This window comes from Populus alba, chromosome 4 (genome assembly GCF_005239225.2).
Source record: "Populus alba chromosome 4, ASM523922v2, whole genome shotgun sequence".
Lineage (NCBI taxonomy): Eukaryota > Viridiplantae > Streptophyta > Magnoliopsida > Malpighiales > Salicaceae > Populus > Populus alba.
This window is the reverse complement of record NC_133287.1, coordinates 18153705-18170065: the sequence shown is the minus strand read 5'-3', so window position 1 is coordinate 18170065 and position 16361 is coordinate 18153705. Positions and strand designations below refer to the sequence as shown.

The 16361-nt window shown below is 34.9% G+C and overlaps 1 protein-coding gene and 1 non-coding gene across 2 annotated transcripts; both read left to right on the top strand.

Moving 5' to 3' along the window:
• The first annotated feature begins 10211 nt into the window (after positions 1-10211).
• Positions 10212-15073, top strand: LOC118040464 (translocase of chloroplast 120, chloroplastic). Its single transcript, XM_035047416.2, has 2 exons — positions 10212-10365; positions 10670-15073. Exon 2 carries the CDS (start codon positions 10684-10686, stop codon positions 14863-14865), a length of 4182 nt encoding a protein of 1393 aa, XP_034903307.1. The 5' UTR covers positions 10212-10365; positions 10670-10683; the 3' UTR covers positions 14866-15073.
• A 1054-nt stretch (positions 15074-16127) lies between these two features.
• Positions 16128-16199, top strand: TRNAQ-UUG (transfer RNA glutamine (anticodon UUG)). The gene has a single exon. It is a non-coding gene; the product is annotated as a tRNA-Gln (tRNA).
• Positions 16200-16361: the final 162 nt, after the last annotated feature.

Genomic DNA, 16361 nt, shown 5'->3' with positions numbered 1-16361 from the left:
ATATAATCCTTTAGTATTGAGTTGATTGGGGATTAAGTTTTATAATTTTTATTTTATTTTATTTCTTTCTATTAAGTTATTTCATCTTCAATACCTAAGAATAATGCTTAATGAGTTAACCTGAGTTGATTCGAGTTATTTTTATGTTATTTTTTAAGTTGATTTTTTTTTAATTTCATCATTTAATATTGCGTTGGTTGGAGAATGAGTTTCGAAATTTATTTTTATTTGCTTTCTACGAGAATATATTAGTTTTATGATAAGGGTTGTAGGTTTTGATATTTTAACCCTAGTTAAAATCTGGTCATTTTTTCAATTTCTTTCTAAGAGGTTATTTTTGTCTCATAAGTCTTTTAACAATGATTTTTTTTATTAGGTTGTCCATGTCTCATAACCCTAATCGCGGGTTTGACAGGATGATCCAATTGTCTCATTTTTTTAATCGATATTTTTTCAATTTTATCATTTAATATTGTGTTTGATTGGGAATTAGGTTTTATGATTTGTTCTAGTTTGCCTTTTATTAAATTATCTCGACCTGATGACCTGAAAATAATGCTTAATAAGTTAACCCATGTTGACTTGACTTATTTTTTGATGTTGACTTGACTTATTTTTTGTATCATTTTTTACTTAAAAGTTTTACAAATTTTATTATTCAACATTGTATTTGATAAGGTCAATTAGTAATTGATCTTTTATAAATTTTTTTTTGGAGGTTATCTTAGTCTCATGATTAGAGTTATATAATTGACACGTTAACTTATGTCAAATCAGGTCGGGTTTTTTCTTTGTATAAGGTTATCTCCGTTTCATTCCAAGTCATGAGTTTGACAAATTGACGCGAGTTATTTTTTTTATGTTATTGTTTTAACTGATTCATTTTTTTAATTTCATCATTCAACATTAGGTTGATTGAGAATTGGATGTCATAATTTATTTTGATTTATTTTTATAGGGTTATCATGGTCTTGTGACCTGGGTAGTGGGTTTGACAAGTTAACACACGTTGCTATTTTAGGTTCTTTTTTAATCATTTTTTTTAAATTCATCATTCAACATTAGATTGATTAGGATCTTAACTTTACAATTTATTTTGATTTGCTTTATGTGGGGTTATTAGTCTCATAACCCGGATAACAAATTTGACATGTTAACCGGAGTTGACTCAGGTCAATCCAATATGTTATTATCTTAATATTAAAAAAAAAATGTCATCTTTAATTTGTTTTAGTCAAACTATGTTTTTAAAATTTCTCAAGTTATTTTTGGACTCGTAAAGTCAATCAAATCATATTAAATCAACCCCACATTCGTTAAATTCCTTTTTTTTTTTTCATTAGACAAAAAATATTAATAACATCTTAATATTGTTTTTATATTTAGAAGTTTTATAATCTAATCTTTAGCATAACACAAATTAAAATATTGACGGAACACTATTTTTTTCATGTAAAACTATGAAAGTAAATGTTGAGATGGGTGAGAGACATGTTTTCCCTGCTTATTCTAGGATCGATCAACTTCGAGATGTTGGCTCGAGTATAAATTCTTGATAAAATGGTCAGTGAAAAATGATGAACATTTTAGCCATTAAGAACCCACCAATCATATAAACCTTTTTCCTAAAAAAAAAAAATCTTTGAATCTGTACTAGTTTTGAGCCAAAACTCAACATGGTCCTCTCGAGTTTGAGTTGGGCTTATGTAGCCCTAAAAGTTCAAATTCCAAACAATGTGATGTGTTAGATACGTACTCCTTTTTCATTGGCCTCGAGTCGATTCCCTTTTCATGATCCTGTGACTTTTATTAGAGATAGGCCACCAACCAACCTATCTAGATCTTTCATCGACAAGTGCCTTCTCTTTGATTCTGGATTGATGAACATCGAGGTGTTTTTGTCTTTACCTGCTTGTATATTTTACCTCATAGAGTCACTTCCTTTCCCTTTATATGTTTTTCAGTCATTCTTGGATCTTGATCCGTTGTATTACATTATAATTATAATGAAAGCTATTTCTCAACTATCTTTTCCTATACTTTTCTACATCTATTTGAGCTTAGTTTTAAATACATCTAAATATACATCTATCTAGTTAATTTGTATTTATTTCTACATTTACATTGATTTATGGTTTGAACACAAGATTAAAATAATAATAATAATAAATAAATGATATCTACATTTATATCGACAAATAGATTACATTAAGTGATGTAAGTAGCTACTTAGCATAAACACACAACAAATACTTGATCATGAACACACAAAAAAAAGTTGTATACAAGCCACACTAATAACTCTTATAAATCATAAATCTAATGGTAATCATTTGAGCCACACTATGTAATGTGTAGATTTTAATAATTTATTGTGCATGTTAACATACACAATTATCATTTCAAGATGATCAAAATACATTGTTTTTAAGAATAAATACAATTAGTATTATCACTTGTTTGTTGATCTAACAAAGCGATCTTATAATATTAAAAAAATATTGATTAATAGGCAGAAGGGAAACAAAAAAAAACATATTTTTAAAATTTTATTTTTTATATCAGCACATTAATATAATCATAAAAAAATAAGCAATTTTTTTTTAAAATAGACTGCCACGCATAATAACAAACATACATTCGTCTCCAAATAGGCCTTCGTCTCCCTCATTGACAATCACATAAGCATTTTTATTTTTATTCTTGTTTTTCTTTGTCATTTTATTTTAGACCTTTTACACATGTTACTCTTTCTCTTTTCACACTTTCAAATCTAATCCTTTATTTCTATGTTTACTAATTCATATATTTTACATCACGTTCTGAACTAATTATTCATCAAATTCATGATTGAATAACTAATAAAAATATTTTTAAATATATTTAACTATTTAAATAAAATTTAATCAACACAAAAATAATACAATTGGAGAAAAAACCAAATTTAGCAACAAAAAATTTCAACGATATCAATTTAAATTTAACTAATTCTAAGAAAAAAATTTCTACGGATGCATCATTTTAGGTATTTATTTTATGTAGAAATTATTTATTCTTGATGATGGATCAACATATATTTTTCTCTTTGAAAATAACATGTACAAAGATATTTCTTTTCTAATAAAGTTAGAGATGTTTTCTCTTTAATAGAGTTAGAGATGTATTTATTTTGACAAAGTTAGAAATATTTTTCTCTTTGAAAATAAAGGTTAAATGCTAGCAGGAAAAAAAAAAAGACTTTTAAGCCATCCCTATAATAAAAAGGGTAAGAAGAATAGGCTATAAATACTCATTAGATCCTCAGAAGAAGAGGTCCTGAATCTTTATTATCTACTGCATATTTATTTTCAAAGTTTCTCTCTAAAATATTATTGTTTTTTCTCTAAAAAAGATACTTACTTAAGTATAAGAAAGTCTCTAGATTCACTAAAGGATACCTTTTGTAGATATCAGGCACCAAACACCTTGACTGGGAAGATTAGATCAAATTTTAATTAAAAAAAAATTTAACTGATTATCCAAGACCTAAGCCTTTCCCCTAAGCTACTTGAATTTTTTTGTACATCATCAATGGTAGGGGTGTTCATGGTCCGGTTCGGTCCGGTTTTAACATAAAAATTCAACCGAACCGGAAAATACTATTCCTTGTTAATATAACCCGAACCGAACCGAGAACCGGTTCAAACTGAACCGATTTTGTTCGGTTCGGGTCGGTTTTTTAGCCTTAGAAACCAGAAAAACCGAAATCAATTAAATAAGAGAAAACTTAGCCCAATCACAATCACTTGACAAACTTGGCCGAATCACATTCAAAAAAATCCTTGTTGAAACCTTTGAATCCAAGCTCTCCGGTTGAGATCTGAAAGATCTCCCTTAATTGAATCATAATCACTGAATCTATCCATATTAAAACAACTACATGTTAACAAAGATTTCAATAGCATCCCGTAAAGTGGAGAATAGAAAGGCAACAATATAAGAGAAAATGAGTTGCTTTAAGTCTTTCTTGTGCACAGAAGAGAGGGAGAGGGAGAAAGGGAAGGGTAAGGCCACTGGAAAAGGGGAGGGGGGGAGCAGGGAAGGAGAGAGCGGGGAAGGGGGAGAGAGCAAGGAGGGAGGGATGGGGGGGTTGCTGAAAAGGGAAGGGGTTTTGGGGGGAGGGGGGTAATTTATTATTAGGTTTAGTTGTGGGGGGGTTAATTTATTATGGAAAAGGGAAAGGGAAATGGGGAAAAGCTGGAAAGGTTTTGGGGAGGGGGGCGGGAAAGTTTTGGGGGGAGGGGGGATAATTTATTATTAGGTTTAGGGGGGTGTATAAGGTTTAGTGTTTCTTTTTATATATATTTTTAAATTCAATTAAACCGGTTCGGTTTGGTCCGGTTTAATAGGTTTAAGCCTTCTTAAACCGAAACCGAACCGGACCGAGTGGTTTTTAAAATTTTTTAATCGGTTTATTCGGTTTTTTCTATCGGTTCGGTTTTTTCGATTAATTTTTTCTCGGTTTTTTCGGTTTAATCTGTTGGTCGGTTTTTTTTAACACCCCTAATCAATGGTGTCGTCTGTGAGAAACTGATTAAAAATTCATCGATAGTTCTTCCATAATTAGTCTATTGACATCTTAAATCATTATTAAAAGTATATGATAAAAAAATTAAAATCATGGAACGAGATGTGTCATGAGCCTTCTTACAGTTGTTGACACGTCTGCTCCACCAGAGCTTCAACAACTCTTCAATGATTAAGAAAGGCTATGAAGCAATTTGATTGCTTTAAGTCAGTATGATTTCTTCTACTTTCCCATGGGCTTAATGAGATGAGTAAGTTTTGGCTAAACTTTTGCCAACTTCAAGAAAGCAGTTAGAGCCTTAAGATTTTGGAAAGCTTTTAACAAGTATAAGTGGAATGTTAATTCAAACTGTAAAACATGTGAAGTTTGGTTGTTAACCACCCAAAAGACATCTATCATAAAAACTCTATTCTCTCCTCCTTTATAGCTCAGATCATGATTTCAACAAAAATATTATCAAGATGATTATATCTTAAAGGTTAATAAAAAATATATCATGGTCAATGATTAGGAATGTAAGTTTCTTATATATGATTTAAATTATTCACAATGACAATGTCTTTTTTTATTTGGTTGATATCTAGAGCAATAAACTCACAACCTTCCAAGGATGAAATGAACTTAATCTTCATAGTACAATTGCATAATTTATCTTGGAAGGGATCAACTCGATCTTCCCGATGCAATTACACTATTTACCTTAGATGGAATAAATATAGGGCTCCCTATTGGCGATTGTATATATCTCTAATGATGGGATTAACATTTTATCTCTCTAGGTAAACAACCTCGTTACCTTTCAAGGATGAGATGGACTTAGTTTTTCTAGTGCGATTACATAATTTACATTGGAAATGATATATATGGAGCCTCCATAATACAACTACATATATCTCTAAGGATAAGATTGACACACAATCTCTCTAAAGCAATGATCTTGCAATCTTTTAAGGATGATATGAACTCAGATTTCTTAGGGTGATTGCATAATTTACCTTAGAGATGATGAATACGAAGCCTCTTTTGTACAATTGCACATATCTCTAATGATGGGATTGACACACTATCTCTTTAGAGCAACAAACTCGTAACCTTTTGAGGATGAGATAGACTCTGTATCTCTAGTATGATTGCATAATTTACCCTGGAATGATGGATCGTGAGCTTTCCTAGTGCGATTGAACATATCTCCAATAATGAGATTGACACACTATCTTTCTAGGGCAACAACCTCATAACCTTTCAGGATAGGATGGATTTAGTCTCCCTAGTACAATTACAAAATTAACTTTAAAAGGGATCGACTTAGTTTTCCTAATGCGATTGCACAAATCATATTGTAAGGGACTTATATAGTCACCTTAAGGACAAAAACACTAATCTCCATGTCTTGCCTAATGATTGTTCATCATTCCACTACAAATTCATCTAAATTAAAAGGAATATATCTAAAACCAAGATCTCCTCTTAGTTCTAGATGGGCAAATCTCTTTTAAACCTTGATTATGGTTAGATAAAGTTTTAATTTCAAATTTACTAAATGTTTTCCTAGGTGCAGGCATTGGACCTATAAGTTTTTAACAATTTCCTTAGGGTTTTTGGACCCTGCATGGAAATTATAATGTGGGCATTGGTGCTGCACCAATTGTTTAGGGAATTCCCTTAACCTTTTTTTAAGTATAGGTGCTGGACCCATATAAAATTTCAAAGATTTTTCTTAGGGCTTTAAATCCTATATGGAATGTTTATTATAGGTGTTAGATTTATACACACAAGTAAATAGATAAATAAAAGGAATTAAAATTTTATAAAATAAACGATAAATGTTACATAGATAAACCTTGTAAGACCATGGGTGTGTACAACACTTATAAGAGGAGAGGGGGAAATGAGGCTTAAATATCTAGTTCAGGCTTCTTAACTAGATATTTCCCATGTCAGGAAACAACAATCATGATAAAGATTACATTTGTAAAGTCAGGCTTCTTCAGGACTAGATGAAAGGCAATACTAAAGTCCATATGTATCCCTCTTGATTGATTGAAGAAATACATATTGGATATGGCAAGAAAGATCTTATCCCTAACTATCCCAGTCAAAGCTATTGAACCTTAAAAAATCCTTGAAACTTTTTGAGAGAGTTCCTCAAAACCTCCAATTAAGCCCGAGAATTTTAGGTTTCTTCCTTGGCAGTAAAAAGCTCCACACTTAAACCATCTTGAATGATTTTCATTTCAACGATCTCTTGCTTTAAGGAATCCACTTGGTTATAAATGACCTAAAATAACTTGTCATTAGAGTCCAATTGAAGAACAACGCCTTATATTTATTCCTTTAGCATTGCATAAGACATATTGAGGCTTTTTAGTTCGGCCTCTATAATAAATTTTTTTTCCTATTTTAGCAACTCGAAGGTAGTTTGGTTTTCCCTGTTTATGGCAATAATCTACATTACATGATTTCTCTCAGCCACCCAACACCTCATGGAATGAGTGTATATTATGAAAGTTTGTTAATAACAAATATTAGGAATAATAATCATAGAATTAAATAAAAAGGTGAAATAAAAAATTCTTTATAATAAAGGCCATTTGACCATTTAAAGCCAAATAATGGTTGTAGCCCTCATTAGACATTATTGTGATATCTGATGAGATGATGAGGATCCTTTCTAGTGGTCTCACCACCTCAATGCTAGTCTTTCTAATGATTGACCTCTTACTAATAATAGCCTTCAAAAACTCACTCTTTTCCTCGGTTAGGGTGGAAAAACTAAAGGGAGCTTGGTAAAAAGCAAGGTGGGTGAAAGCATCTTTGAACTCAGTCTCCACTGGAACAACCTACGTAGAAGGCCTAGCTATTACAACCTCTATGGATAAAGCTAGAAGTTGAGGCAGAAAAGGTGCCACCAAGAGAGCCTCTACAATCAAGATTAAAACATTGAAATATACATAGGTGAAGATCTTTTTCCTTTTAAAATGGGTAGCAACACCCGTAATCACTTTAAAGGGAGTCAAATCTACTTAAACCTTAATTAGGGGAGTATGATTGCCCCCAACTTCATTTTTTACGGGAGTTCTGACTCTCATTGTTGTTTTCTTACGGACAAAGCCCTCAAGAACATAGAGTTCATCAACAATGATGAGGTAATCCTTCATAAGTTTTTCAGCCTTACTTCCAACCATGACAAGAGTTGAAGATTTCCTTGTTTAACTTTCTTCTACAAACATCGCTGAAGTTTTTTCTTCTCTTTCAGTTGTTAGTTCTGCAGAAAAAAAAAAAAAACAAAAAGTTAGTAATAAGCTTAGCAATAAAGAAACAAGAGAAGAAGAAAGTTACATACTTTACAAAATGGTTTGATAATATCCTTTAGCTATTTTATTGCCTTTATACTTTTTTTAAAGTTGAGGCCAACACAACACGTGTTTTCTCCTCATCCAAGCTTAGATGAGGCTTGTTGTTTACATCAGGAGAAAGAACCTTCCAATAATAGGAACATCCCTATATTTAGTATATTTAACCTCCAGGATTGACTGACCCACCATATCTTATTATTAGTTATCCCCCCTTTATTTTTTAACACACGCAAGCTTTCCACACAGATTTCCCTTAATGGCTCATTTGGGCTTATAGTAAAGGTGAAAAATCAATGTACATTATTGCTACTACTGGTGCCAATAATCAGATGGTAACAACTTTTAAAGACATTGATTGTAGGCTTAATTATGATAAGCCTACAAAACTTATCAAAGATAGACGTAATCATCCACCCATTTAGATGTAGCTACCCTAGACCCAGCTGATAATATTTGAACACTTCCCTAATAAATCATTAGAGAAGGAAGGAACACACCATCGTGTACATGCAAGAAAAGGTTGTAATCTCAAAATAACCCTAGGGCATAGCCCAAGGTTTTTCTGGTTGATATGCTCAACCTAATCAGACATTTGAGTTATCTGCTCTACTAACTGAAGGTGAGAAACAAACTTTATGTCCTCCTCATATAAATTGTTGGGAACGTCATCCTCAGAAGTTTGAGGTAACCTCCCTCTCTCTTGGGAATCTCTAGTGATGATGGGAGAATGACTTATATGAAGAGAGCTTTTCTCCTCCTTACTAGAGATGGATGTTGGAGTATCACCCTCTCTAGTTATGTTGCCTAGTTAGATGAACCCCTACCCCCTACCACTTCCCGCAATCTCAGGTTGGAACCTGAACTCTTTTTTAGAGGTAGCAATATCCCTTCTTTTAGAGATAAATCTGACTCCTTTTGGGTCCATGTTTTGGTTTAAAGTGGAAAATGATAGAAGATGGTGGTGGAAAATACCTAGAAATGAGTTTGTTTCATTGAATTAGAACTAAAATAGTTAGGGGTTTTCAACATAGTAGTTTTTTCAGAAATTATAGAAAATAAAAAGATAAAGGTAAGAACAATTAAGTTTATAAATGAAACACCTTTCTACCAAGACTGTTAGATGAACGACTTATCATGTCATCTTAGATTTTTAGAAATCCACTCAATTACTACAATAAATACAAGCTGCTATTTTGTTTCCTAAAGGTCACCCCTTTCAATAAAGATGAGTTATAAGGTCAAGAAAATTCCAACAGTTCTATATGGGACAACCAAACCCTATAGGGAAGGTAAAAAGACTCTTATTTACTAGTGGTAACCTTTCAAAAATCTTTGCATAAAAAATATACAAATACATGGGGGCAATTGGTGGTTAACATGTTTTATTCTTATTTTTATTTTTTTAAAATTCTTATTTAAAGGAACTAGAGATTGGGTGATAACCTAACATCTTTGAGCTTAGCAAAGTATTGAGCCCAAACATATATGAGTTCGGTGAACTGTTAGACCTAACATCATTGGGCTCAGGCAAGCACCAAGACTAAGCATTTATGTGTCTAGTGAACTGCCGGACTTGACATTCTTGGGTTCAGTCAAATGTTGAGCTCTCACACATGTAAAGATGTTTTCTCTCTGATAAGGTTAGAGATATTTTTCTATTTGAAAAGGAGGGTTAAATTCTATTAGAAGAAAAAAAAAACTTTTGAGCCATCTCCTCGATAAAAGGGTAAGAATAATGAGTTATAAAGATCTATTAGATCCTTAGAAAAAAAAGGTTTTGAATCTCCACTTTCCACTGTATATTTAATTTTAGAGTTTCTTTTTTAAAATATCATTGTTTTTTCTCTAAAAAGATACCTGCTTAAAGCATTAAATAATTCTTAAATTCATCAAAAGAAAACTTTTGTAGATAATAGACGCCAGTCACGAACCACTTTGGTTATAAAAAATAAATCAAATTGCTAGAAAAAAAAATAAAACAATTTTCATAAATCTTGCCGATATCATCAACTGAGAATAAAAAATTCAATCAATAACGAACAATTACAAATTTTTAGAGGCGAAACGTAACATGCAGGGACCGGAGTAGTAGATAAAAAAGGTAGAAGGCCATGATTAAGAAAATTAAGAGTTTAATGACCATTCCTTTAGACTTAAACCCTAATTTTATACAAGTAAATCCACGTCAGCAAGATTTGGCGTCTTTCAACGATGATATCAAAGCAATCCATCAGACCCAACAAAAATTCCTCCACCGTCCGATCAGAAAAACGCAATAACTCCAAATCTACACCGTCCGATAAAAAATTCTTATCTCCTTAATTCATATAACATGGTAAAGCCATAGCAGCTGCAGCCAGTAGATTACATTTAGGATTCGTTCACTAACTCTCCTTCTCTCTCGCTCAGAAAGTCATTCACTTCCTCTTTCTAGGAAACAAGGTAAGCAAAAAGAAAAAAAAAAGGATTTCTTTTTTTATGTGCTTTAGTTAATTAATTATGATTTTGTATTGATTTAATTGCATTTTTTTTTGTGCAAAGCCCTAATGAAAACCCGTGAAAGTTGCTTATTGAGATCTGAAAGTTTCAATTTGGATATTGTATGGATTATTGTTATATAAAGTCATGATTTTTGAGTAAAAGATGGAAGCTTTATGATGTTTTTTTTTTGTTGGTTATGTGATTGGTTGTGATGATATTGAAATGAGTTCTGTGTTTTGATTTTGTGGGTTTTATGTGAATCAAGGTTTTGAAGAAAAAATGGAAAATGGGGTGGAGAGAGTTGTTGTGGAAGAGAAATCCAATGTGGGAAATGAGGGTTTTGGGGTTAAGGTAGAGGAGGAGAGAGTTGTGGTGGGGTCTGATGAATCGAAAGATTTGGAAGATGAGGTCTTTGAGGAGGCAATTGAGTCACATGAGCACTTGCAGGAGGAGGAGGAGGAGGAGGAGGAGGGAATGAAAGTTGAGTCAGTCGGTTTTGTTGAGAGTATTGGTGAGTCGAGTCCAGCATTTGACGATGAGAATTCAAATCTAGGAAATGAGACTGAGAAATTCAAGGAGGTGATTTTTGTTCCTGCTGAGAGTGGGAATCCAGAGGAGCTAGGTGGAGTGGTTGGTGAAGAGAAGGTAGAGGATTTGGTGGGTGGAGATAGTGTTGATAAGATTGATGAGGGAGGGACTTCAAAGGAAGCTGGGAGCAATGAATCGAGTGGAGGAGAGGTTGCTGAGATTATTGACAATGGAGGAACAGAGGTTTTGAAGGCTGAGGGTGAAGGTGAGGTGGATTCTAAGCAGGAAACTGAATTGAGCGAGGAGATTCTGCCCAAGGATGATGAGAAGAAGGTAAAGGTGGAGGATGAGTTGGATATTGAATATCAGGCAACAAGTGACAATTCTGTTAAGATTTCAGAGGATAAGGGTGAGGGCACGGGCCAGAATTTGATAAAAATGGATTCTGAACATCTGGATGACAAAAGTGGATCATTGAAAGATGATGGAGAGCCTGCTGAGGAAGTTGGGAATGATGAATTGAATGGATGTGAGAAAGTTTCTGAGATTGCTGTTAATGGAGAAACTCGAGCTTTAAGGAGTGAGGATGAGGCCAATTTTAATCGAGGAATTGAGTTAAGTAATGAACTGAAAAGTGATGGAGAGTCTGCTCAGGAAGCAGGGAACAATGAGATGAGTGGAGGTGAGAAGGTTTCTGAGATTGCTGGTAATGGAGAAACTAGAGCTTTAAGGAGCGAGGATGAGGCCAATTTTAATAGCGGAATTGATTCAAATAAGGAACTGAAAAGTGATGGAGAGTCTTCTCAGGAAGCGGAGAACAATGAGATGAGTGGAGGTGAGGAGTCTTCTCAGGAAGCAGAGAACAATGAGATGAGTGGAGGTGAGGAGGTCTCTGAGATTGCTGGTAATGGAGGAACAGAGGCTTTGAAGGGTGAGGATGAATCCCATTTCAATCAAGAAATTGAGTTGAACATGGAGATTCTTCCAGAAGATGGTAAGAGAGAGGAACTGAAAGAGGATAAATTGGGTGCTGAATATCAGGAGGCCAATGATTTATTTAACGGATCAGGTGATCTTCAAGATGATAAGAGTGAAGGATTGGATGAGAATCTGGAAAGAAAAGATATAAAACACGAGGTTGAGAAAAATGGGAATTTTGAAAGTGCAATAGTGGGCCTTGATTCTGGTAATGAGGTAAATAAGAGTGAACAGTTCAGGGACATCTCAGCAGGTGTAAACATAGAAAACCAACATGGTAGCAATGGGAACTTGAAAGATGTTTCAGCTGTTATAGATTTAGACCAAAATGGGAAAACAAGTGAACTGAAAGCTGCTTCAGCTATCCCACTGACTGTGGAGGAAGAGAAGCTGGCACCAGAAGTTTTTGCTTCTTCTTCTGAGAATTCTGTGATGGAGAGAAATGAGGAGATTCAGGCTCATGCATCTACTTTGCGATCAGAGGATAACAAGGGTTCTGAATTACACCATGCTGACAACAACATCAACAGAGCCAGCAAAAACACTACTGTGACTGAATCACCTCAGAAGACAGCAGAAAAGGGTCAGGAGGATAAGAAAAATGCCCCAGCAAGTATAGAGCGTAAAATTCAGCATTTACCTGAGATTGCATCTTCATCTGCAAAGTCTCTGAGTGCAGCCCCCTCACCTTCTCGTCCAGCTGGCCTTGGGCGCGCTGCACCACTATTGGAACCTGCACCCAGGGCAACCCCACAACTTCGTGCTAATGGAACTGTTTCTCATACACAATCCCAACAGATTGAAGATCCTACAAACGGGGAATCGGAAGAGTTTGATGAGACACGTGAAAAACTTCAGATGATCAGGGTGAAATTTTTGCGGCTTGCACATAGACTTGGACAGACTCCCCATAATGTTGTTGTTGCACAGGTTTTATACAGGCTGGGATTAGCTGAGCAGCTGCGAGGTAGAAATGGGGGTCGTGTTGCTGGTTTTGATCGTGCCAGTGCAATGGCAGAGCATCTTGAGGCTGCTGGGCAGGAACCCCTTGATTTCTCCTGTACAATTATGGTTCTTGGAAAGACAGGTGTTGGTAAAAGTGCCACTATCAACTCTATATTTGATGAAGTGAAGTTTGGCACCGATGCTTTTCAATTGGGTACAAAAAAGGTTCAGGATGTTGTGGGTACTGTTCAGGGGATAAAGGTACGAGTCATTGACACACCAGGACTTCTTCCTTCATGGTCTGACCAGCGCCAGAATGAGAAGATCCTTCACTCTGTCAAGTCCTTTATCAAGAAAACTCCTCCAGATATTGTGTTGTATCTTGACAGGTTGGATATGCAAAGCAGGGATTTTGGTGATATGCCTCTCTTGCGTACCATCACCGACATATTTGGGCCATCTATATGGTTCAATGCAATTGTTGTCCTGACTCATGCTGCATCAGCTCCACCTGATGGTCCCAATGGAACTGCTTCAAGTTATGACATGTTTGTCACTCAGCGTTCACATGCTGTCCAACAAGCAATTCGTCTGGCAGCAGGAGATATGCGACTCATGAATCCTGTTTCATTGGTTGAGAATCACTCAGCATGTAGAACTAATAGGGCAGGGCAGAGAGTGTTGCCAAACGGTCAGGTTTGGAAGCCCCACTTGTTGCTGCTCTCTTTTGCATCTAAGATTCTCGCCGAGGCAAATGCACTTTTGAAGTTGCAAGATAGTACACCTGCGAAGCCTTTTGCAACTCGAGCAAGAGCACCTCCTTTACCATTCCTTCTTTCGTCGCTTCTCCAGTCAAGACCACAAGTTAAGCTACCAGAGGAACAGTATGGTGATGAGGATGGTTTAGATGATGATTTAGATGAGTCATCAGATTCCGAGGATGAATCAGAATATGATGGATTGCCACCATTTAAAAGTTTGACGAGGGCTCAGATTGCAAGGCTTACTAAAGTTCAGAAGAAGGCATATTTTGATGAGTTGGAATACAGAGAGAAACTTTTCATGAAAAAGCAGTTAAAGGAGGAGAAAAGGCGACGGAAGTTGATGGAGAAAATGGCTGCAGCTGCTAAGGACCTGCCCAGCGAGTACGCTGAAAATGTAGAGGAAGAAGGTGGAGCTGCATCTGTTCCTGTTCCCATGCCGGATCTAGCCTTACCTGCTTCCTTTGATTCTGATAATCCCACTCATAGGTATCGCTACCTCGATACCTCCAACCAGTGGCTTGTGAGGCCAGTTCTAGAAACTCATGGTTGGGACCATGACGTTGGTTACGAAGGTATAAATGTGGAGAGATTGTTTGTGGTTAAAGACAAAATCCCTATATCGTTTTCTGGCCAGGTAACAAAGGACAAGAAGGATGCCAATGTTCAAATGGAATTAGCAAGTTCTTTAAAGTATGGAGAAGGAAAAGCAACCTCACTGGGGTTTGATATGCAGACTGTGGGAAAAGACATGGCCTACACTCTTCGAAGTGAAACTCGGTTCAGTAATTTTAGGAAAAATAAGGCTACAGCTGGTCTATCGGTCACTCTGTTGGGTGATGTCTTATCAGCTGGAGTGAAAGTCGAGGATAAATTGATTGCTGGTAAACGGTTCCAAATGGTAATGTCTGGTGGTGCAATGGCTGGTCGTGGTGATGTGGCTTACGGTGGCAGTCTGGAGGTCCAGCTGAGGGACAAAGATTATCCTCTTGGTCGTTCATTATCAACACTCGGGCTTTCCGTCATGGACTGGCATGGAGATCTCGCTATTGGCTGCAACGTACAATCCCAGATTCCTATAGGACGATCCACAAATTTGATTGGTCGTGCAAATTTAAATAACAGGGGAGCTGGACAAATCAGTATTCGCGTAAATAGCTCAGAACAGCTTCAGCTTGCTTTGATTAGCCTCTTTCCTCTATTGAAGAAGCTAATTGATTATTCTCAACAAATGCAATTTGGACAATGAAGAAAAATGTAGGTTATACTTGCCAGGAAACTTTTGATGTCGCCATCTTGTGATGGTCATCAAGGAGTGCGAGTGAAGTTGAGCTACTTATTGTTCCTCTCCCCCCTTCTCTTTTTGTTTAGTCAGATTACAACAATATTTTGCTTGGTACTAGTGGTTGTAATTTCTTTGTTAGATATTTTCATAAGGTGGTTTTTCTTCTTATCAAGCCACTGGGGCTAATCATTGCTTCTTGTTCAACCATGCCTGGTTCTAGAATCTCCAGCACTTTGTGCTGTTGAAATAGATCTGCATTGTACCAATCTTGATCGCCTGCTGTGTATAGTTCTTGCGTTTCTAGTTTCTAGTTTCTAGGTTTATGCTACAATCACCTGTTGTATAATCAGTGAGAAGAGAATGTCACTGTGAATTTTGTTGAGCCTGCCTTCATTTCGACTTCTGTCTGCACAAAAAAGAGAGATGAAGAGCATGAAAGGAGCACACCAAGGTAACGGCTTGAGGGTGATGAAGGGACCTGCCACGGAACTGATAGACAATCATCTCAAATTGCAAATGGCGCCACTGCCTCTGAGCTAACAGGTCCTTGTATGCTTCCTTGGCCTCAACATACGAGACTTTACACTACCACCTTTAAAAATTCCCAATTCTTGCTGCCCATTTGCAAAGCTGTAAAGCCGCTGAGTTTGAAGGGGTGGTGGTTGTTTTTTAAATTATTTTTTTATTTAAAAATATATTAAAATAATATATTTTTTAATTTTTTTAAATTATTTTTTACATCAAAATGATTTAAAAATATTAATTTTATATCAAAAATAAATTTATTTTTAAAATTAAAGGAACATGTAACTATGATGTAATTCTTATCCCGAGATTTTACACTGATACCTTACCTCTTTGAAGAAGAAAAAAAAAAGGATAGTCAATGTTATATAAATATGGTAATAATTGTTTTTTAAAATATTTTTTATTTTAAAATGTATTAAAATAATATATATTTTATATTTTAAAAAATTATTTTTAATATTAGTATATCAAAATGATTTAAAAATACAAAATAATATTAATTTAAAATAAATAAAATAATTTTTTTAAAAAAATAAATATTTACATAAATCTTTAGATATAGGGTACTACGACTGTCAATAACATTTATCTTTTCATTTTTTGGATTTTTTTGGTCTAATTGTTAAAAAAAGAAGTCGTCACATAGATATGGTCATTTAATATTTTTATAATTCTTTGTGAGCTCACTGACACTCCGGGGTTCTATGGTGTAGTGGTTAGCACTCTGGACTTTGAATCCAGCGACCTGGGTTCGACTCCCGGTAGGACCTCTGTTCAACCTTTCATTTTAGTTTTTACGAATACTATTATTTAGTTGACTGGGTATGTGCTTTGCGGATGAATAATATATATATATTTTTTATCATCAAATAACCAAAAATTTATTATTATTTTGAAATTTGGATTTAATAAAATAAAGTTAGTTTTTCAAC